Raw genomic sequence first — 22,666 nt, 5'->3', positions numbered from 1 at the left:
TGGCCCAGGGTGCCAGGGATGGTGACATCGAAACTGGGCATAAAGGGGGTATGCCAAGATGGTGGGCACACACTCTGGGCAGAGTGAACCCGGGAATGAAGCATGTTTGTAGGGGAGGGGCTGTTGGCTGCCCTGCAGGAGAAGGGAGGCGGGTTCAGGGCCCCGTGGATGCATCCAGAGCTACTGGGTCACACTTAGATCATACAGGTCTCGTTAGCTGAGTGAAGAACCAGTGGCTGTATTGTGAGGGCTATAGGGAGCCATTAAAAGCTCCTAAGGGGTAAGGGGGACAATAGAGGGATCAGTCTGGTTGCAGGGCAAAAAGGGCTGGATGTGTGAGTCCCAGAGGGAAGCAGGAGAGAGAGAAACCCTTGAAATAGTCTAGCTAGAGAAAGGAGGCCCTGAGCCCCCATCTCTCTAGGTATAGTGGTCCCCACTCTGCCAGTAGGAGCAGCACAGGACCTCATTGCTTCTGGATCTGGGAGGACAGTGGTCCCTTCAAGGAAGTAAGTACCCTGAGTGTCACTCATCCTGGGGACAGAGGGGCAGTGAGGCTTGGAGAGGTGTGTGTCACTGGGCGGCGCCTGGGATGTCTCTTTAACCCAGGCCGTGGCTGCGGGCCGGCTGTGATGACTCGCCTGGCTGGGGCTGCACCCAGCAGTGGCCTCACGTCAGAGCTTCTCCCGCTGTGCTGACAGACGGATGGGCCTGCAGCTGCTCCGGCATCCCCCATGTTCACTGCCCCCCTGCTCCAATGGACGGCAGCCCTCACAGCCCAGGGGCCAGGGGCTGGAACAGGAGAGTGGGAGGAGGAGAAGGTGGCACCAGCTCTTGGGATCCAGAGCTGGACTCAGCTGGGGCGGAGGAAGCAGAGGTAGCCTCTACTCCATCACCCAGCAGAGCCCAGGTGGGTGCATCTCGCCCGTGCCCACCGTGCGCCCACCTCTGTTTCTCCCTCGCCGCCATTTCCATCAGCTTCTACCTTGCTTCCTACTTGTTGTCACTCTCCTGCCCTGCCTCCCATGATTCATGGGTCATGGTGTGTGGCCATCTTGTTACATAAATGGGTGTCAGGTCACCTTAAAGATGGGCTCCACTCCAGGCTGAGGGGTCCATGTGGTTATGGAGTGGCCGGGAGCACCTGGAGCCCAAGGGTGGTGGTCCGAGGTGCAGGGCAGGGCACTCCTCACATGTCGTTGTGGCAGTCTGTGGGTTCTTTTGCTTTGGGCTTGTCCTCATTCACATGACAAGACCCAGAGCCGTGGCACGACAGAGCAGTTTTCCCTGTTCCAGGTGGGAGGGAGGCCTGAGAAGCAGCCGGGGGCGCTCAGGGGCAAGGTGGACTTGAGGAGCTTCGTCTGAGTGCTGGTTGTCAGCAGATGACAGTGTCTTGAGTGGTGCTATCCCTGCAGTAGCCACTAGCCACACAGGGTTGTTTGCTTTTAAATGTAATTTATTAACTCAACTTAAGAATGCAGTTCCTTGTTCCACTAGCCACATTTCGAGTGCTCAGTAGCCACATATTGTTAGTGGCTATTGTGTTGGGCAACACAGATCAAGAACATTTCCATCATCACCTAAAGTTCTATTGGATGAGCTCGACCCTAGAACTTTCCATTTTGAACCATGCTCCATACACTGGACGCCCCCTCCCAGGGGAGATGGCCTCAGAATGCAGGCGGGTCTGTAGAGTTCCAGCATCTCTGCATCTCTGCATCCCTGAACAGGGTCCCATCCTGCTGGGTGCAGCACAGCTACTGTCTACATAGGGGCGATGGCAGGGGCTTGAAACCTGCCTGGTCTCCCTTCCCTCCCCTCCCCTTCCCTCCTCTCCTCCCAGCTCTCCCCCCTCCCCCTCCCCCACACATTCGAAGGTTCTCGGTATCCATGGCATCTGTTTTCCTCTATCTCTGACACTTTTTCTCCATGTCTCCCCTCCCTTCCTTTCCCCCCTTCTCCACCCCCTTTCTCTCTCTCTGTCTTTTTCTCTCACTCCCTGCTTCTCTTGCAGTTTCTTTTTCTCTGGTGTCTTCCTCCAGGCCCCTCTCCCCACCCTGGCCCTTCTCTCTGCGTGTCTTGACTTAACTCTCTCTCTCTTCTCCTCTCTCCATTCTCTCCATCTCTGTCACTCTCCCAGGGACCTTTTTACAAAGCTGCTTTGTTGGTGTTGGAATTTGGTGCCTCACTCAGACCTTGGGGAGCTGACCTATCTGAGTTCAAGGAAGGTTAAGAGATGCTCTTAGGCAAGCATGCCGTCTCCCCAACTCGGTGACACCCAGCAATCTGCCAGCAGGTCCAGTTGCCAGACAAAAGCACCAGCCTTCCAGGCTGGGTCCAATTGGTGTGTTTCTGGATGCTTTGTGATTTTCAGCGTGAACTCCCTAATGCCATGTTATTAGAATCCCTGGGTGCAGAAAAGACCTATTTATCTTCTTTCCTCCCTTAATGCCCTTTCTGCTGGTGTTTCATTGTGAGGAGGGAACTACATAAGCACATAAATGGTGCTGCGAAAGCATCTTGGGCAGCCCCCCTCCCCAGGGTGGTGGGCGTTAAAGAGCCATGTGGAGGAAGATCATCTTCTGGGGATTTCTGCCTCGCAGTGAGAAGTGGAGCAGGCCACTGCTACTAAAACAAGGCTGCGGGAGGCACCAGACCGAGGAGAGCCTCCTTCCCCGAGAGCAGTTGCTTCCTTCCTTCTGGAGTGGTTTCCGAGACCTTCTCTTCTCAGTGACGTTTCCAAAAGTCCCCCAGGAGGCCGGGCAACTGTTTACCCCAAACACTGGCAGCCGAGGCAGGCACAGGGTGGGTTTTCTCCTTACTGGAAGCTGGAGAGAAGGACCTTTCCGGTCTAAAGAGCACGTGCTGTTTTTTCCCTAAGACGTCGGGCCGGGGAAGGAGAACTTGGGAACAGTCACCCCCACTGTACCCTTGGCTGTTTTTCTCACCTCTCAAGACAATACAACAATGAGAGAGAACTTGGCAACTTTCGAAGAGGAAATTAAGCAGAATTTGCCTGGAACGAGGCCCTTTCAGTATTCGAAAGATTTATCACTAAGAGAAGTTGGCGCCGGCCTGAGCAGGCCTGCCTCTTCCAGGGCCTCTTTCCCATGCTCGGATCTCATCTCCTCTGAGTGACCCTCGGGACTCTGAGCTGTGCCCTGTGACCCAGGGGACCGGGTCATCCCTGCTCAGCCGCCCATAAGGTGTATGGGAAGTCTGTCCAGAAACTTGCCCCCCACCCTCCCACCTCTGGCCAAGCGCAGCCCAGTCTCCTCTCCTTTCCTTGGACGGCACTTAGAGATGTCTGCACAGGGATTCCGGACTTCCCCCGGCAGCCTCTGTCCTTCTTTGAAACTAGACAAACTGAAGGAAGGAGCATTTCATGGCCTACCCTTGTTGCAGCCTTTCTGACTCCATCAGCAAGAGTGGAAGTGGTTGTGAGGCTGCCTTTGTGCCACAAGCCACCACCCCTCTTCTGGAGGAAAGTCTGGCCCACCTTCATGTTTGTGGGGTGGAACCTCCTGGTGATGGAAACAGGCGCCAAGTCCTTCCTCTTCCCCCTTCATCAGTATAATGTTTTCAGATTTCCCAGCCCAATTCCTGGAGCCCAGTGGAGCCCAGCATGTTGCTCTCATGTTCGGGTGGACAGTAGGGAGAGCAGGCTGTGGCGTCAGACAGACCTGAGTCCCAGCCCAGTTCTGTCATTCTCTACCTGTGTAATTTTGGACAGCAGCAGTAACCTCTCTGGGCTTCTAATTTATCTGTGAACCGGAGCCATGATACCTGCCTCCCTGGATGTTTTGAGGATCAGTGATATTACCTGTAAAATACTTAGCACTGTGCTGGGTACATAGTAGATATTCAGGAAAAAACTGCCATGATTATTTCTAGTGTAGTGAAATACAACTTGGAGAAGAGAAGTTATCAAGGCTGTATAGTTCTTTTGAAATTCTGCTACACATGACATATTCTTCAATGAGCAGAATGGGTATAGTGATGCTTTATTCATCTGTTTACCCACCCATGTGTTTATCCATCTGTCTGTCCATCCATCTACCCTTCCATTCATCTACCCATCCACCCATCTACCTATTTATCCATGTGCCCATCCATCTATCCATCCACCCTCCTATCCATTTATCCACTCACTCACTCACCCATCCATCCATCCATCCATCCATCCATCCATCCATCCATCCATCCATCCATCCATCCATATGTTCATCCAGGGAAGTCAGACTATGCTAGGTTATGTTACAGTGACAAGTAGTCCCAAATTCTAAGTGGCTCAAAACAACAAAGGACTATTTCTCCCTCAGCTGAGTGTCCATGGTGGGTCAGCTGAGAGCTCAGCTGGTGGAACATGCATCATCTGGAACATTCCTGGTTACCAGGGAAAGAGGAAGAGAATCTACTAAATAGTGTACTGCCTCTTAAAGGCTTCCACCGGAAGTGACACAGGTCATATCAGCTCAAGGTTCACTGGCCAAAGCAAGTCACCTGGCTGTGTCTAGCTACCACGTGCCAGAGGGGAGCTGGAAACATGGGGGAAGGACACTGATGAGACCACAGCAAGTCTAGGCTTTAGTTTCCTCATCAGAAACATGGCAGGAGAGGAAAGGTTGGGTTAGAGTCAGGTTCTTGACCTGTGGTCGATGATATAATCAAACTGCCTGCACAGTGCCGTGTGTGTCTGCATGTGTGTGTGGTGTACAGATATGTACTTTACTTGGCTGTGAGTCCATAGCTTGTTTCAGGTTCTCATAAATCCCCAGAAAGCTTAGAACCCCTGGACTGGGTGACCCTTGAAATCCCTTTGAGCCTCTGATTCAAAGAGCCTCATTTGTTATAATGGACAAGTGCAGCTGAGGCCTCTGTCTTCCTCCAAAGTGCAGCCAGCCTAGAGGGGAGGAGGGGAGAATGTGGCCGCCTCTCTTCCTATTCGGGCTGGAGAACAGTGAGCCCCCATTGGGTAGGAGACATTTCCTGCTGCCTGGGAGGGAGCAGAGGAGAGCCGGGCAGTATGACTCTTCCTTGACAAAGCATCTTTGTGCTTTGCTTTATCTGCAGTTAATTCATTCAGTGACGTTTTAACTGGCCTCACTGGGGAGGCTGCAGTTAATCCTACTGGATCCAGCCTCCTTTCCCAATCCTATGGGTGGAGTCGATAAACCGCAGGGTTGGCGTAAGGCCCCTACAAGTGGCAGGAAGAGGTGCAGGGAAGTGGAGGAGGAAGGGTGGTCCTGGCCGAGGCATCAGGGAAGGCAAGGGGTTTTGAAAGCCGAGAAGGGTGAGCACATGCCAGATGGGAAGCAGTGGGCAGTGAGGGCGATGGTGTGGTCAGGGGCTGGATCAGACTCCTGGCTGGGCAACAGGGCCCTATAGCCTACTCTGAACCTCAGTTTCCTCATCTGTGAGATGGGAGTATGCGCGTCCTCACTTCATAGTGATGTGTTTAAGGTGGTTCGCACAATGCCTGCTCAGTGACATCAGGCTGTTGTTACTGACCTGCGAGATCTCAGTGAATCCCCGCACAGAGAGCAGGCTTCCTGCACCTGTGCTACATACAGATGGGGAGGTCCAAAGTCACACAGGTGTGTTCAGCTGGGATCCACAATCTGCTCTGCTGAAGCCACACCTAAACCTGCCTTTTTTCCATATGCCACACTGACCTCCTAGGTTTGAGACAGTCACTGGGGATGGGGGGTGGGGTCGAACTGGCCAGGAAGCCGTATGTGTCTGGAGAAGAGGGTTCTCAATCTCCCCTGTGAGGAAAGACTTGGAAAACTCAGGTTAGGATGAAAGGGGAGGTGACAGAGGCAGGCGAGGTGGTGGTCAGTGTCACTGAAGAAACTTCCTGCTCCTTCTAGACAGCGGGTACCTCTGTGAAATGCAGGAGCCAACCGGGCGTGAGGGCAGGAGAAAATCTGTTGATCAGGGCTAGAAATCACCTGGCGTGTGAGCTCTGGGACCTGGGGAATGCCAGGAGAGGTTGTGGCGTAACCAGAAGCAGCCGCTGCTCTGGGAGCTGGTTGGCTTCTTCTGGACAGACAGCTGCAGGGAAGATGCATGGGAACATAGACTTTTGAGAAGGAAGAAAGGTCCAGAGGGTCCATACAGATCCATCAAGACTCTTGGATGCAAGCAGCTGAAGTGGGCACAAGCTATCTCAAGCAGGAAAGGAATATACTAGAAGGATTGGTGAGAGCCTGAAGAACAGGCTTATTAGGAAACGGATTGGAGCAGAGGCAGTTGGGGGACCATGTCCCAGCCCCTACCTCATAATGAATTCTCAAACCTCTCATCTTGGCACCATTTTGCTCAAGACCCAAGTCCTGGGCAAGAGTTTTTCTGATTGACCCTGCTGGGTCCTCTGCTCACACATGGCCAGCAGAGGGGCTGGGAGGCCCCCTTAAAAATCCCTTATGGAGGCTCACACGTGGGAGGTACCCTTAAAGCGGGAAGGGCTGGCCTGGTCATAGGGGAGACAGGTCTCTGTTAGATTTGGTTGCTGAGGTGGAGGAAGGGAGTCAGCATTTACCACTAAACACCACCTATACTGTGCTCCGTTCGTTGCCCTGTTTGTGTGCAGCCAGCCCTGATGGTACCCGGTACTGCTGATCGATGCTGGGGATTTGGGAATAAGACCCTGCCCTCCAGGAGCTCATAGTCCACTCACTCATTCAACATGTTTTGCTGATGCCTCAGGCCCTGGGGATACTGTGGTGGTCACATACAGTCATGTATTTATAGGGCAGCATGGTGGGGCCAGTGGCCCTGAAGAGGGAGAAATGAGGGTCCCTTTTCTTTCTCCCTCTCCTCTTCCTTTCTGTCTGCACTTGGCCATTCAATCCAGCCAGTGACGCCTTCTAGGCACTGCCCAGGCCCACTGTGGACCCTCGGAACCAATGGAACAACCCATGTTAGCACTAAACCCCCCTGGCAGTACCTCCTAGATTCATTTCCTACTGTTGCTGTGACAAATGATGACAAATTTAGTGGTTAAAACAAAACAGATTTATTATCTTCAGTTCTAGAGGCCAGAAGCCCAACATGGGCCCCACTGGGCTAAAATCGAGGTATCTCCAAGGCTGGTTCCTGCTGGAAGCTCGAGAATCTGTTTGCTTGCCGATTCCAGCTTCTAGAGGCCGCCCGCAACCCTCGGCTCATGGCCACACCATCCGGCCTCTACTTCCATCTCTGACTCTGACCTCCTGCCTCTCTTTTCAGGACCCTTGTGATTACATTAGCTCGCCCAGATAGTCTTCTCATTCTCAAGATTCTTAATCACATCTGCAAAGCCCCTTGTCCCCCTAAGATATATTCACAGGGGATTAGGATTTTTACAATCTTTGGGGGTCCTTTATTCGGCCTACCACACCTGCCCTTTCTCTGACCACCTCAGTGTGTTAAAAAGCAGAGACCTGGTTGTGGACCGAGAGCGTGCTGAAGCCACTCAGACTGGCTTGTCCCGGCTTCTGAGAGCTGATAGTATGCATCTCTTCCCAACTCTGGTCCGGGGACAGAATCAGCCAAGGTACCATCATTCACAGCACAGAAGTCAGCACACGTGATCAGTGATATTTTTTATCCCAGAGAGCCTGTTGTCACACATTTATTAGCACACCACAGGCCATGGCTGCCGCTGATACTGATCACTGCCGTCCGTAGAGTGTTTGCACGTGCCGGGCTCTGCGCTAAGTAAGCATTTTACATGGATTATCTCATTGTTGGGATCTTGGCACTGCTCTCCGTGAACATGGGATGTATTTTATCATCCTAATGAACAAGAATTGTCACAGGACCACAGAGCTGGCTCAGCACTTGACAGGAGGTGACTGAGCCACAGACCCTTTGGGATACTGCTGGTCCCTGTGGCAGATGCCAGTCATATGTCACAGGCTTTGTATCATAAGGGAACTTGCTCCAGGTCACACCGTTAGACCATGGAAGAACCCAGACTTGAACCCAGGTTTGTTGGAGAATCAGCCACCACAGAAGTCCCTGCATCATTTAGAGGGTGTCCCTTAGCCCACTCCCCACTCAGGCACCGAGTTCTGGTGTGACTCTACTCGGGGTTTGGAATGAGTCTCTGAACCTGATTCTCTGCTGCATTGGCCACTGAACTGGTTTGTTTGTTCAAGCCCAGAGACTTCCCCAAACTCTGCCCTGGCAGAACAGCCGATGTTTCCGTGGGGATCAGGGTGCAGAGGTGGAGAGACCTGGATCTCCTTGACTGAGGGTGACCCAGAGTTGTATACGTCTGTGCATGCACATGTCTGTGTGTGCCTGGGTGGGGTGGACTTTCGCGTTTAGAGAGAGGCTTTGGCCTTTGTGAGAGTCTCTTGACCGGCAGAGTCAGGATCACTTGGAGCAGAGGGCCACGGAGTCCAGCAGGAACAGATGCATTTTTTTTCCTTCTCTGCCTGTGGGGTGGAAAACTTGGAAAACTTGGACTGCCATAACAGTGTGGTTCACAGCGTGAGGCCGCCTGGCTTCAAGTCCTGGCCTCATACCTGCTGCCTGTGAGCTTGCGGGAAAGTTTTTAACCTCCTAAGCCTCAGTTTACTCATTTGCGCCATAGAGGTGAGCTGTCGACAGTGCCAGCTTCCCCTGCAGGGACTGAATGAGCCAATCCATGTGTAGGGCTTAGCGCTGCGTCTGGTGCGCATTGAATGTTCCTTAAACACTACTGTTGGTATCAGCAAATCTGCTAGAACTGGGGGTGAGAGCAGCAGCGACATGCATCAGAGTCTACAGAGCCTTCCTCGGCCCACACTGTATTTGAGAAGACTTAATGATGGTGATGATTAACAATAACAGTGGCTGCGTTTCTGTTTGATCACCTACTGTGTGCCCAGCATGCTTCTAGATGCTTACAGGGATCATTCCCAGTCCTCATGACATTCCTGCAATCAGAGTCATTGTCCCCATTTTACAGATAAGAAAATTAAGGCTGAGTTGCCCAAGCTGTCTGAACTAGGATGGTGTGTTTTGCTCTCTTCCCAGTGATTTTTAACTCAGGTCCACCTGAGTTCAAGGCTGGCTGCTTTCTACCATGACTTTCTGCAGCTGGCAGGAAGTGCAGTGGTTAAACCCCCAGGCTTGGGAACTAGACTACCTGAGTTTGAAGTAGTTGATGTGAGATCCCAGGGTCTCAGTATTTCCTTCAGTGAAACAGGCATCTTGTCACCCACCTGATAGGGCTGTTGTGAGGGCTGATGACAACCACCAGGTGCCTGGAGTAGTGCTTCGTACAAAGGAAGCACTCAGACAGCTCCCACCATCATCATCCTACCACCATACCGCATTCCAATTCATCTGGGCCCCTCCTGTGATCCTGAAAGGGTCAAGATAAGTGTGCAGTTAGTTATAGCTCTTGCAGACACCAGTGTCTGAAGTCAAGCCTACCTTAGCAGAATAAGCACACGATGGCAGCGAGGTCTTATTTCAGAAAAGTCCCCCTGGTTATCACTTCTATTTTGGTTTTGTACTCAAAGGGTTCAGCTTGGCAAATTCCTCAGAAGGTTGTTAGGGTCACAGAGCAGACCCTATTGGCCAGACAGGCTGGGGCTCTTGTGCTGGCCTGTAAAATGCTCTGAAATGCTAAAGCCAGTGACCGGACCTTGCTGTCCTGTTCTTGTCTTTCAGGCTGCCAACAGCTACCTGCGAGACCAGTGGTTCCATTCTCTGCAGTGGAAGGTAAGTCCTGACTCAGTTGCTCATTTAGGGTGGTCACCTCCGTCCCTGGCATGGCTCCGAGCTGGTCTGTTACCCAGAGGCACGAAGGCAGAGATCTCTTGTCTCCCAGACTGCATAACTGAGGAGCCTTGTTCCACTGTGTCAAGGCCTCTCTCCCTTCACGCTCTGTTATTGGATACCTTTCTCCGTGCCATGCCGAAGTGGCATTCTTGCCCCATTGGCCCTTGTCTTTGCTTGTGATCCTTACAGCATTGTGCCCGATTCCAAAAGGATGTAGAACTGCTTGCTCTTAGAACAGGGGCTCACCTGAGGGGCTGGGGGAAGCAGGACTTCAGGGGCTCAGGATGCTGCCTTGAAAATAACTTCTAAAGGTGATACCAAAGGTAAATTTACCAGACATTCAAAAACCTAACCAAGTTTCCATATAGTCCTCACTCCCTTTCAGTTGCCTGGTTTTTTTTGCCTTATTTCCCGGTTGTAGCTCTGCATAAGATGGTCCAGAGTCCTCTAGCACATAAGAGAAAGTAGTCTTTTACAGGTCACTTTCAAGAGCCAGGGGCCATATCTGCGAGAAAGGTCCTCCCTGCCCCCGCAGAGTCCACGTCCTGCCCCGTGGCTCGGAATCGGAGTGTGGAGCATGCATGGCAGCTTCCCTATGCGCCCTGCCTCCTTGTCTCTCTTGCCTTCTGATTTTCAGTTTAGAACAAGCTATGACAGGCCTGTGGCCTCACGGAGCCAGCAGGGTATGGCTGGAATGACCGACCGGTACATGTCCTGAGCTATTATTTTTACTGTAGGTTGGAGAGCTGTGGAGGATGAGAGGCTGGCCCTATGTAGGATTTAAGGCCATGTGCCATCTCGGGATGATCGAGGGGACACTCAGAATTCCTCTCATGCCTCTGGAGGGGCTCTCGTCACAGCCAGGCCAAGGACAGAAATACAACCCCGGAAAATTACATTCCTGGTCTCAAAGAGGGCCACTCCTCCCCACTCCCTGTAACAGCTGCAGGTCCTCTCGCTTTGTTGCCCGTGTGGCAGTCTCAGAGGCCGAGCGTGAGTCTCCAAGTTGGGGCTGCTAAGGGAAAGGACTAGCATTTATTGAGTACCTTCTCTGTGCCGGGAACTTGCAGCTAAGCTCAGGTCCATTTTACCCTTGCCACAGCCTCATAAGGCTGATTATTACCCTTGTTCCCATTTTATGTGGGAAAGGTGAGCCCAGCTCCCACAGCTGGTAGGGGCCTGGGGCAGGGTTCAGACCTACACCTTTCCCATACCTGTTAGGCGTCTGAATGTAGGTGGAAGGCACTGGTGGCAGCTAATAAGGCATGGTGGCACATGTCTGCTCACGGAGTCAGCAGGTCCTGTTGAGAGCTCGATCTCCATAGGGAGACTGTCCCAAGGCATGGCTCTCTGTGGCCGGATGTGTCCCAGGACAGGCAGAACATACATCAGGACCTACTGGGGGCCATCTGGGAGTTAAATGCCAGAGCAAAGAAGAGGGAGGGAAGATAATGGATGGCAGCCACCTAAGGGAGGAGGCCATCTCACTGCCCCAGACAGTGGCTGCTTACAGTCTCCTCTCCATTCTCCATGTGTGTTTCCATGTGGGCCCTCAGTAAATGATTGTCTTGCTTTTTTTTCTTAGTTCAGGACGGAGCAGAAAGTACTTAGCGATGTATACAGCTTACCCAACAGGTTGGGAAAACGCCTTATTGAAAAGGTGGCCAAGACCAGTGTCAGGGAGAGGCCGTGTATCATGGAGCTCTGCTTTCCGCTTTGCCCTTGTCAGCATTTTTTTCTCCATTGACCTACAGGAACACTGAAAGGCAGTGCTTGTGAAATTTGTGACTACCGTGATGATCGAAATGGTGGGCATAGAAAGTTGAATTTCAGGAGACTGTCTAGAAAAATGATTTGAAAGTGACAAACTTGAAACACATTCAAATGTCAAGGATTGCATGTGGGCTTCAGACAATTGATTAAGAAAGTACAGAATTGGGGATCCAAGGGCTTCTTGTAGTTCTCATGAAGATCTGGATGTCCACACTCATTTTGGTGGCATTTGTTTTTTGTATGGTTGTTAAATTTAATCAGTTAAATTAAAAAAAGAGAGCATCCAGGAAACCTAGGTTAGGGTGTCAAGGAACCGGCAAATGTCTGGCATTGTGTGGCTCTTCAGCCAGGTGGTGGACGGTGACCTTCGTTCTCACTGTATAAGCATTCGATTGATTGTGTCACAGGCACGTGTAAGTTACTGGCTCTTCTTCCCCTTTGACACTCCCCCGCCCCCTATAATTTAGGTATGCTGCCACCAGGTGGCAGTGATATCTCAGTGTCTTCAATTTAATTTCATTCCTGTGCCTCTTTGTCACCTAGTTTTGATGAGATTGGAGAAGGTATGCTCACCTTCCTTTTAAAATGGCAAAGTCAGCTAAGGTGTTTTGCAGGCACTGCCGACAAGTGAACCGAGAGAGCTGGATTCGAGTCCTGGTCCTGCAGTTTACTCGTCTTGTGGTCTGCATAGATCCTAACAAGTGTTCGTTTATTCACGTGGAGTTACTGAGTACCTGAAATGTGTCAGGCATGGCTAGGTGCTTTCCTGGAGTTCATTGTCATTCAGCAAATGAAGGAACTAAGGTTCAGAGAGGTCTAGTGACTTGCTCATAGTCACACAGCAGATTTTAGTACAGATCGGTGGGTCTGCCTAGCCTCCAGCTTAATCTAGCTGTGACTTCAACCTCCTTTGGACCCTTCAACCTACTCAGGATGTGATCATCTACTTCTCTTGATACAGCCAGTCCTCCATATTTATACCCAACCACTTTGGGTTTTTCCTTATCTTTTTTTTTTTTTTTTTCTGTTTGTTTAAAAAAAAAGAAATCAAAAGAACATCAAAATTAAGGACTTACAGAAATCCCACAAGCTTGGCTAAAGTTTTTGAATTTTCTAAATGTTGTTTTTGTCTTTTTTTCCCCTGCACCAATACGTGTTTGCATATTGTAGCTGCAACACACAGAGAATACCTTCTTTTAATTGTAAAGAACATTATCTCTTAAATCCTGTGTTTCCATCGATTTAGTTTTTATCGAGTTTTACTGGTATCTCTACAGCATTCTCAACAGGGGCGATATTGCCCCCAAGGGAGCCAAAACTGTTTGGGGCTTAAAAAACCTTGAGTTATTATAATTGTGTGTGGCCCCTCAAAGTTCAACTCTGCTCAACAAAATCTTATTTTTTAGTATTTCATTTCAAAGGGAGGATGGCATATGGGAGGTGGGGAGCCTAAAAAGGCTCCTTAGTGGGATGATAATGAAAAACGGTTGTGAAAGCTGCTGTAGAAGCTACCTCATATTGTGTTGTCAAACAAAGCAGAGTATAAATAAAATATCTATATAATATTCTTGCCAATTGCTGCTCCGCCCTCGTAAGCCCCTTGTTTTAATGGCTGCAGCTCTGAATTCTAGTGTGTTTACATGCAGTCACAGGTCATTGCAGTCCATTTGGGGCATTGCCTCAGCACTGGGCACCATGTATTGAGTGAACATCATCTGTCTCACTAAATAGTCTGTCGCTGGTGACATTTCCAAGTGAGGAAATTTAAGTCATGCCAAGGTCCCAAAGCTACCCTAAGGGGAGCAGGTTTGACCCACAGCATCCTAGTCCTCAGGACCTGCTTCCTTCCCGCTTCCCCACCCGAGCAGCTTTGTTCTTCCTCCCAGGCTCCCACATTCCGCCTTTGGCCAGTGCTGGTCAGGGAGATTTGGAGGAAGACGAACAGCATCTCTGGTCCCAGGAAGGAGGATAGGAGGCTGTTACTCCGGGCAGCGGGATGGCATCTTCTGTCCTCCCAGCATCCATTGGAGCAGAGCCTCCCTGCGGAGGCCAGCCCTGTTTGGTTTGGGTGGTTTGGCCCCTGAGGCCAATTCCCGGGGGTACAGAAGCACAAACAGTTGTACTGAGTTAATGAGGCCTCGTTCCTCATGCAGAGATGCACCTTGGAGGCCAGGTCCTGTGGAGACAGGCCTGTCTGCGTACAAGGCCGTGAGAGGACAGGCTTGTCCGTGTGTGCAAGGCTGTGAGGGGACAGCCTGGTTTGTGACTGGGCTAAGAGTGTGTTCCAGGCTGTGAGGGCAGGGTCTACACAGCTGTGAGAGGATCAGTCTGTTTCTATGCCCAGGGTTCGAGGTGACAAGCCCTGAGTACCCGGCTGGGAGGAGACATGCACCAGGCCCATAAAGGAGCCCAAGAAGCAAGATACACCTGCTTTGCATAGCCAGCGTGGCACTTCTGGTGCCTCCAGCTCTGAAAAACTGCCTTTTCACTTCCTGAGACGGGTTCTTCAGGCTGTTGCACAGAAGTCTTGAAACCCCAAATGATTTTATCCCCAGGGGAAGTTGGGTCACTAAGAACAGCCCCAGGGGCTGAGCCCACGTGCTGAGGATGAAGGAGCAGACTGTGTGAGACAAGAAGCTGGCCCGTTTTCCCGTCCCAGGGCTGCTGGGCAGAGGAACGCACTCGGCTCCGGAAAGATCCCAGCCCAGGTTTCATCCCCTCTGGCTGCCTGCCTGGGCCACACTGCCTCCTCCCCAGCAGCGTTTCCCAAGCCCCTGCGGTGGCCAAAGCCTCATGGTCACCCCAGGGCTCTGTCCCTCTTCCGTACAGAGAAGGAAGGTGGAATGTGGGGTTTGTGTGCACAACGTGTGTGTGTGTGAGAGAGAGAGAGAGGGAGGGAGGGGTGGACTGACCGACTGTGTTATAAGTGCACTGGGTATGGAGTGTGTTTATTTGGGCCTCAGTTTTCATCTCTGTGAAATGGGGATAATACCTGTACCTCCCTCATTGGGTCTTTGTCAGGATGGGCTGCTCTGTTGATGGTGAAGCAGTTAGAAAAGAGGCCCACAGGAACAGTGCTGTGGGAGCATCATCACATGCACCTTTATTTGTGTGTCTCCTGAGTGTTGGTGAGTCAGCCCAACCCCTCCTTCCCCTCCCAGCCCCCTCCCAGTGCCTCATGTACGCGCCGCGTGGCGCGTCTGTAAGAACTGAGGATGGTGGAAAGTCTGTCCTCAGGAGGCCCTGCCCGGCGCAGGCTGTGAGGTGTTGAGCACCACTGTGCTTGGCACTTCGTGCACTTTAGCTCCCTTAATCCTCATAACAGTTCTGCAAGGTCTTCACTACCCTGTCTCATAGATGAGTGTCAGGAGAGACTCATCTCAGGGGACAAAGGACATTGCCAAAGACAGCTGGCTCCTAAAGATGTTAGAATCTAGCTTCCACATAAGGCCCTGGGTGAGCCCATCCTATGCCCAAAGCCACCGCTGAGGCACAGCCACTGTCAGGGTCCCCAGTGGGCAGGTGAAGAACCAGAGGCTCAGAAGTGGAGACCGTGGGGGCTGAAAGCCTATGTTCTCTCTCTCTCTCATCAGGCCACCCTCTTGGGAAGGCTAAACCACCACCCCTGTTCCCACACAGGGAGAGAGGCGCTAGGTGGTGCCAGGATTCCTAAGGAACAGGTTAGAGGGACAAAAGGCCCCTTGAGCTGATGCCCCTCCTCTGAGGGGGAGCTTCTGGGGGAAGGGTGGGACCCTCTAGTGGGTGCTGTCACTCCCAACTCTGACCTTCCTCTTGGACCCACCTCCCTCTCTCCTCTTGAACGTGGGAGCCCGAGGCTTTTCCTCGCCAGGGAAGAGCCATTGCTAGACCTGCAGCTGTGGCCCCTCGACAGCTTTCCCTGCCCCACTGAAGACCCCCTGGGCGCACGTTCCCAGCACACGTGCCCCAAGTCTCCCTCCAGCCGCAGGTGGCCATCATCACCTTGTCAGGCGCTTGCTTCTGTGCCGAGTAGGTATCACCTTGTTGAGTTCTCACAACCCCGAGGAGGAACCTCATCCTCCCATTTCCCCTTTTCACAGATGTGGAGACTGAGGCCGAGAGGTTAAAACACTTGCTCAAGGTCACATAACTATTAGATGGCAGAGCTGGGGTTTCGACACGTTTGACTGATTCCAGAGCCTGGGATCTTAACCACTGGGAGCATGGCTGCCAACTGCACATGTGTGTGAGTGCCCACATGCAAGCACACGTACACAGCAGACCATTCCTCACACCTGTGAGCCTGCACTTCCCAATTGTCCCCTCAGCTCTTCCGTTCTCGTGATTTGCATGTTTAGGCCTTGGTATTTTTGTTTCAGGAGGCATTTCATGAGAGCTTTACATTTTTCTGTAAATCTCACCTACGTCACTGTGAGGATTATGCAAATTTACCTCTGACTTGGCAATCCCCCTGCTTGGCATGGATAAGGGCTGATTGCCCTATCCCATACCACAGTCAGAACACCTGTTCCCAGCCTGAGAAGGTCAAGCTCAGCACAAATCCGCTTCCGCATCAGCCCCAAACACACTAAGTCACCTTTGTCCCCATATTCCAGCATTAAGGCTCAGTGTACCTGGACCTAGCCTTGCTCCTAACTCCCCTTTGTGCTGGGCTCCTGCCCTCCATTGTGGCTCCTGGCTGAGCTCACCCGCTCTGGCCAGAATGTCCCTTTGCCTGGAGGGAAGACGACCCCTGTTTCACCCTTCTGTCACCTCAGCAGTGGCCTTGCCCCACTCTGCCCCACCACCCTCCTGTCTGTCTGTCTGTCTCCTGCTCTCTTTCTCTACGTTTTTACAGTGATCATGAAAACATCTTTACAGCCACATCAAGGGCAACAACCAGTCTGCTCCTGCCAGTCCCCACGTGGTGACGGAGTTCACTCTTGCAGATGCCCTCACAGGCTTCATTTATCTGTGCACAGACGGTCCTGCTGCTGTGACGTAACATTTCAGCACGTGTCCAGGCCTGCATGGACTCGCCCTTGTTGGGCACTTGGGCTGTTCTCACTTTTCTCATTGTAGATAATGCAGACGTGATTATCTGTGTATCGAAGCTTTTACTTCTTTTGAACCACTTTTTTAGGGCGGATTTCCAAAACAGCGGTTACTAGGCAGAGTAGGGGTATTTTTTCATGGCTCTTACCATATATTGCCAGTTTGCTCCCAAAAGAATAATTTTTGCAATGCCCAAGGGTGAGGGCTGTGGGCCAAACTGCCTGGGTTCAGAGCTGGGCCCCACCACTGCTACCGACTGTGTGGCCCTGGACTGGTTACTTTCCTCTCTGTGCCTCCTTTTCCTCCTCAATAAAATGAGGTTCGTAATAAGACCAAGCTCTTTAGTTTCTTGTAATGATTAAGTGGGCTAATAGCTGTAAAGAACTTAGAACAGCTCCTGCCATGTGGGTATTGGATCCACGTGAATTGTTATTTTTCACCCTGTGTCCCTTTGTGTAGAAGGGTCCTGGAACACAGCTGTCGGAGAATGGAGGCACATGCGTAGCGCGTGTGCCGTCATCACCGATGAGCCCATGACAGCGTCACCAGTCAGTCACTGCCCTTTTCCCCTGAGGCAGAGCTCTTCTCAACGGAGGCCCTGCTCGTCCCCCTGAGTTGACGGAGGGAGGGAAAGCTTCGCATCACCCTTGCTTTAGTGGCCTCCCAGTCCTCCGGTCATGAGTGTCAACTGTCCTGGCTCTGAGAAGGAAGGTCAAACAGGGAAGCAGGACGAGGATGGGTAGGAGGTGGTCTCAGTGCTCTTACTGGCCCAGCCACAGGTCTGCTTCATCCAGGTTGACAAGGCAGGATTAATTTCTGGCTCTTGGTCAGAGAGGGCTTTGTGACCTACTAAGAAGGGATCAAGGGATTCAGCAGAGCGCTGTGAAAGGAGAGGCTTTCCCCACACGGCAGGGGGCCCATCACGGTCCAAGATTTCAGGAGGGGGCCTCAGCAGTATGGCACTGAGCCCCAGAGCGCAGAGGCCCTTACAGAGGTGACCAGCCAGGCCTCATCAGCACTTGTGCTCAGTGGGACTGAGAGAAGGCCACAGGGGCCCAGGCTGCTGGTCCCTCTGGAGGACCACAGTCTTCAGTGACTCCCAGGCATAGCTTGTGCCCCTCAGTGTGTCATCAGGGACCCTGTAACTAAAAACAAGGGAGACTTCAGGGATTGAAGCTAACAAGTGGCGGAGGGCAGGGCAGCCTCAGGAGCAGAGCTCACACTCTCGTGGGCTTTCTTTACACTAGGTGGAGAGAACAGTTATTAGGTGCCTGCTAATATCAGGCACTGTGCTGGGGCTCGCACGTGTGTGATCTCTTGCAACCTTGTCTGAGTTTAATTAGACTCGTCTCGAAGGAGGAGCTGAGAGGGCAGAAGGCTTGTACACATCACGCAGCTGGAACCAGGCAGAGCTGGGGTTCGAACCCAGGATGGAGGGTCTGTCTGTCTTCTGCCAGTGGGAGGTGGCATTACTGTGGACCTGGAGAGGGTTGGGAAATGTGGGCCACAGAGGCAGAGAAGCCGCAGGCAAGTGCCAGGACCTCGCAATGGTGTCCACTTTACCCAACCACTGCTCTCTTTGGAATAGACATGGGGCATTTTGGCCTGTTTTTTAAATAATCTTTTTATTAAAAGATAACATATATAGAGAAGAGTGCACAGATTAAAAGAATACTGCTGGATGAATTCTCACAGAATTGATCCATGTAGCTGGCACCCAGATCGAGAAACAGAGCATGACTACCTCGCAGGAGCCCCCTCGGCCCCTCCAGTCTCTGTGTTCCCCGCACCCCAACCCCCACCACGGGAAACCACGATCCTGCCTCCTAGCAGCATAGTTTAGTTTTCATATATCTGAACTTTACATAAATAGAATCATGCAGGCTGAACTCTTTTGTGCCTGACTCCTTTGGCTCAAAATTATGTTTATAAGATAATAGCTGTGCTGTCATGTGTAGCAGTAATTTATTCATTCGCTTTGGTGCTTTGCTGCATGGTATTCTGTCTCTTTTGGCAAATGTATGTCCACATCCTAAAGACCATAGACCACACGGCAGGCATGGGGTCCCCTTTAATGGACACTACCCAACAGTTTTCCAAAGGGGTCATAGCAATTTATATACCCGCCAGCAATGTACAAGAGTCCTAAGGCACAGGATATTTAAAAATCACATTTTTAATACTGAAAAGGACAAAGAACTAAAAAAAAAAATCCCAGTTTATAAACCTCTATTAATACTTTTTAAGTTTTAAAAAAATGGATGTATAATTTTCATGTAACAAAATGCACAATCTTAACTGTTGAGTGTGGTGAGTTTTCACTGTTGTATTCACCTGAATAACCACGACCCAAATTCCCATCACCCAGAAGATTCCCTCGTGCCCGCTTTCCAGCTCCTCACCCCTCCCCCAGGTATCCTCTGTTCACATTTAAGACAAATGAAAGTTATGCATGTGTGTGGTAATACGAAAAAGTACAGAAAGGTATAAAATGCAGTCTTCTCCCCCAACTCAAGTTTTCCGAAAGGCAGTCCTGATAGCAGCCCCATGGGGCCTCTCCGAAGTTTTTTATGAATATTCCTTTTTAAACACCACACAGGTTTTATTACCCACACTGTTGTGTTCTTTGCCTCTTTACCCTTTAATTACATTGGTGGCGAGTTCTCCATGGCAGCACATACAGATCTCCTTTGTCAGTTTTTACAGTTTTGCAGTGTTCATTTAGGAAGGGGTCAAACTTGATGGGACTTTAGGTCTTTCAGTAAAACACTGTTGTCTAGATGGAGAAACTGAGTTTCTGAGGAAAAGGACAAGCATTTCCCGAGCACCTACCATTGATGGACCAGAGGCAGCAAGAGGCTCTTTGCTACCTAATCCTTACCCCTTTAACCATTTGCCCTTGAAAGGTCAAGAATCTGGAGCCAGGGGGCCTGGGTGGAATAAGCTGCCCCAGGCCACAGAGCGGAAAGTGGAGGAGCTAGGTCTGCACCCTGTCCCTGGGACCCCAAGCCTTTCCCTGCACCCTCCTACCCCAGCCAGGGCTTCCCCAGCCCCTGCCAGAGGGCTAGCCTTGGGCTTTGGGACATCCTAGACACCCCTACCCCTCCTGTGGGAAGGTCTTCCCTGGGCCTCCGGAATGGCACCTGATAGCTGGCTCTTCAAACGGCTAAGAAAGAAGTGCATTGTGGATTTTGCCTTTTCTCAGACAAGGAAGGGGGGTCCAGAGCTTTTGCGTATCATCCTACGCACACTTTGATAAGGGCTGATGAGTCACTGAACCATATAAGGAAGTTTTCTCACGTAAATGGTTTGCGGGTGAACTTTTTTCCTGCCCTTTAAGGCAGAATTTTTTTTCTCCCGTTCTCTCTTTAGAGAAGTCTTTAAAACAAATGTGAGGCAGTATCTTGACTAGCAAGACCTTTTTGTTCTACAGGAATCGCAGCAGACCCCTTAGATGCTGGGCGGTGGGTATTGCACCCCTGAGATGAGGATGCTGGTCTGTGTTTGGAAGGTGGGGTCCAGTCTCTGAGGGGAGGTTGGCCTGCCTTCTGTGTTTGCCCTGAGACTCCTGCCCACCTGTTGGCTTGGAGACAAGGCCAAACAGAGACTCCAAAAAGAGCAGTACCTGTCCCCACAGAGGAATGTTAGGTCCTTGCCTCACACAGCGATGAGAAAATACCCCGTGGGGCAGCCAGCTGAACCCTCTGGGTGGAAAGGTATTTGGGAGAGAGGCTAATTGACCAGGAGACAAGGCAGAACTGCCGCAGCCCTGCTTCCCGGAGGGCCCTGGTGCCTTCTTAGAACCAATAGACAGTTTTGCAGAAGACCTTGAAATGAATAGAGGGCCTCTTTCAAGGGGGCTGAAGCCACCCCTGGCAGAGGTAGCAGGAGGCCAAGGTGGTTTATTTCTGGGTGGGGGCTGGGCCACACTGGTTCTTGGCAGAATGGGCCGAATCTGACCTCCGGGCTGGAGCAGATGTCCGGGAGCACGTGGACCCTAAAAAGCACACCTGGGAGGTCAGGGGCCAATTCAGCATTGGCCAAAGATGGCAGAGTCAAGCTGCCCATTGACATCTGTTAGCTCTTGAAGCCTCCGTCAATGCCTGCATTGGACTTTCCATCCACGATGGTCCTCACCTCCTCTCGGGTCTGCCTGCATGATGGACCAGTGGGTTTTGAACCAACAGTTCAGTGGTTCTCAAAGTGGGGTTCCCAGACCAGCAGCATCCGCATGACCTAGGAACATACTAGAAATGCAAGTCTTGTCTCATAAATTTGAAGATGTTTTCTAAACTGGGGAGTACAGCATGCTATGTTTTACATGCCCTCCAAGTGATTCTGATACAGACCAGAGTTCAAGAACCAGTGCAGTAGTTTGAGGAAAGACCAATATACGTTTATTGAGCTCCTACTGTTTTCTATCTACTTCATCTGTGTTAACTTATTTAGGTCATACAGTGTCCATGGGAAGTAGGGATTATATCCATTGGACAGTTGAGAAAACAGACTCAGAGTAAATAATTTTCCTTTGTGTCTGAGCCAGAATTCAGACCCAGGCCTGAGTTTCTTTCTGTGTCTGTTAGGCCCTGCTGTTGGGTCCCTCTTGGCCTAAGATCAGGCATAAATGGCTGAACATAACTATAGCTTTTGGATTACTCTGCCAGCATCTCCTCCACTTGTGCAGGTAACTTAGACCTCACCATGGTGAACACCCTCCAAGTCCTGCTCCTGGGCTCTACCTTGGACTTCCCCTGGGTGAGTAGAGTTCTTGGTGTGCCTTTCTGAGGGGCCTTCCTCCACAGTGAAGGAGCAGCCCCAGCGTAAAGACCCCCTGCCCTGGAAGGCAGGAGTATGCCTTACCTTAGATTCAAGTACACCATCACTACCTGCCTGACTACGCACATTGGGGATCAGCTGTAAATAAATCAGGGAACTGGATCCTCTTCCAGGGTGCTCATAAATTAAGGCCCTTTGTAGAAGGAGCCATGGCTGCAGCCCAGAGGAGGCAGCCTGACAAGGAATGGAGGCTTCCCAGACAAAGGGACTGACAGATGTGATGCCCTTTGAGGTACTGTGAGCACTAGATAAAGTTCTTAGTCAAACAAACAGCAGAGGCTCCTGTTAAGATGCTACCGTCTTGAAGCTGAGCAGGGAACTCCTTATTTGGGCTAGAGCTTTCCCTTTATCGGGCCCAGAGGAAACAGCCTGTGCTGGCTGTGCGGTTCAGCAGAGGGAAGCCCCAAGGGCCAGCCCCTCCCACACGGGAGGAAGAGCAGGTTCCATACAGTAGTCACATTTTTAATTTATTTGGTGGGTTGCTATGACTTGCGGGTTTCCTCAGAAAATGGCATTCCTATTAATGATTAATAAGAGGTCCCCACTGCAGTTTTTAATATTAGGTTCAGGCTTTGCATGGGGCTCCCAGCACCAGTAACATCATTGGAAAATCATTGGAAAACAATAGGATCTTCTGAAACAGAATGTTTTAAAGGTGGGATCTTACCCATGCCTTGGGTGTGAAGTGACTGTGTCACATTTATAATTAAGGTGAAGCCAGACAGGTAGGCTGTGTTCTCAGGGACCCTGGGGGTACACGCTGGACGGCAGAGGCTAACACAGGGCCGGCAGTGGCCCCCTGAGGAAGAGCCCTGGCCAGGGCAATGCCCAGTCGCTGAGGTGTGGCGGCCACAGTGTCTTAATGGCAACTGCCAGGAAGACCATCAAGAAGATTTGCACAGAGGGCTGAGGGCAGGCAGGAGGACATCTATTCGCTTCATTTTCATTCTCTAAATGTATATGCTCCCTTTGCCCAGTGGTATTTGAGGCAGTTTACAAAAATACACAGCGTGGGAAAATCTACACTAATTTATATGGAGCGATTTCCACCAGGTGTTAGAAAAAGCAAGATGCAGAGACTTAGGTACAATGTGATGCCCTTTTCGTAAAACAAAATGAGGAACGAAGCAACAAGAACAGAGGACCAGCATAAATCTCTCTACATTTTTTTTTTTTTTTTTTTGGATTACATATTGCCGTGGAGAAAGATCCGAACTGATATATACCAGGAGTCAGCACACTATCTGATCCACGTTCTGTT

General features: G+C 51.1%; 1 protein-coding gene across 1 annotated transcript in view; it reads left to right on the top strand.

Moving 5' to 3' along the window:
- CMIP (c-Maf inducing protein) overlaps positions 1 to 22,666 on the top strand; it is a 259,420-nt gene that overhangs the window by 167,481 nt on the left and 69,273 nt on the right. The window contains exon 3 of the mRNA XM_023528591.1: positions 9,652 to 9,702. Coding sequence (XP_023384359.1) covers positions 9,652 to 9,702 — 51 coding nt within the window. The remainder of the gene's footprint in view (positions 1 to 9,651; positions 9,703 to 22,666) is intronic.

The sequence above is a fragment of the Pteropus vampyrus genome, unplaced genomic scaffold (genome assembly GCF_000151845.1).
Source record: "Pteropus vampyrus isolate Shadow unplaced genomic scaffold, Pvam_2.0 Scaffold29, whole genome shotgun sequence".
NCBI classification, from domain to species: Eukaryota; Metazoa; Chordata; class Mammalia; order Chiroptera; family Pteropodidae; genus Pteropus; species Pteropus vampyrus.
The sequence above is the reverse complement of the archived record's forward strand: the minus strand, read 5'-3'. Positions and strand labels throughout refer to the sequence as shown.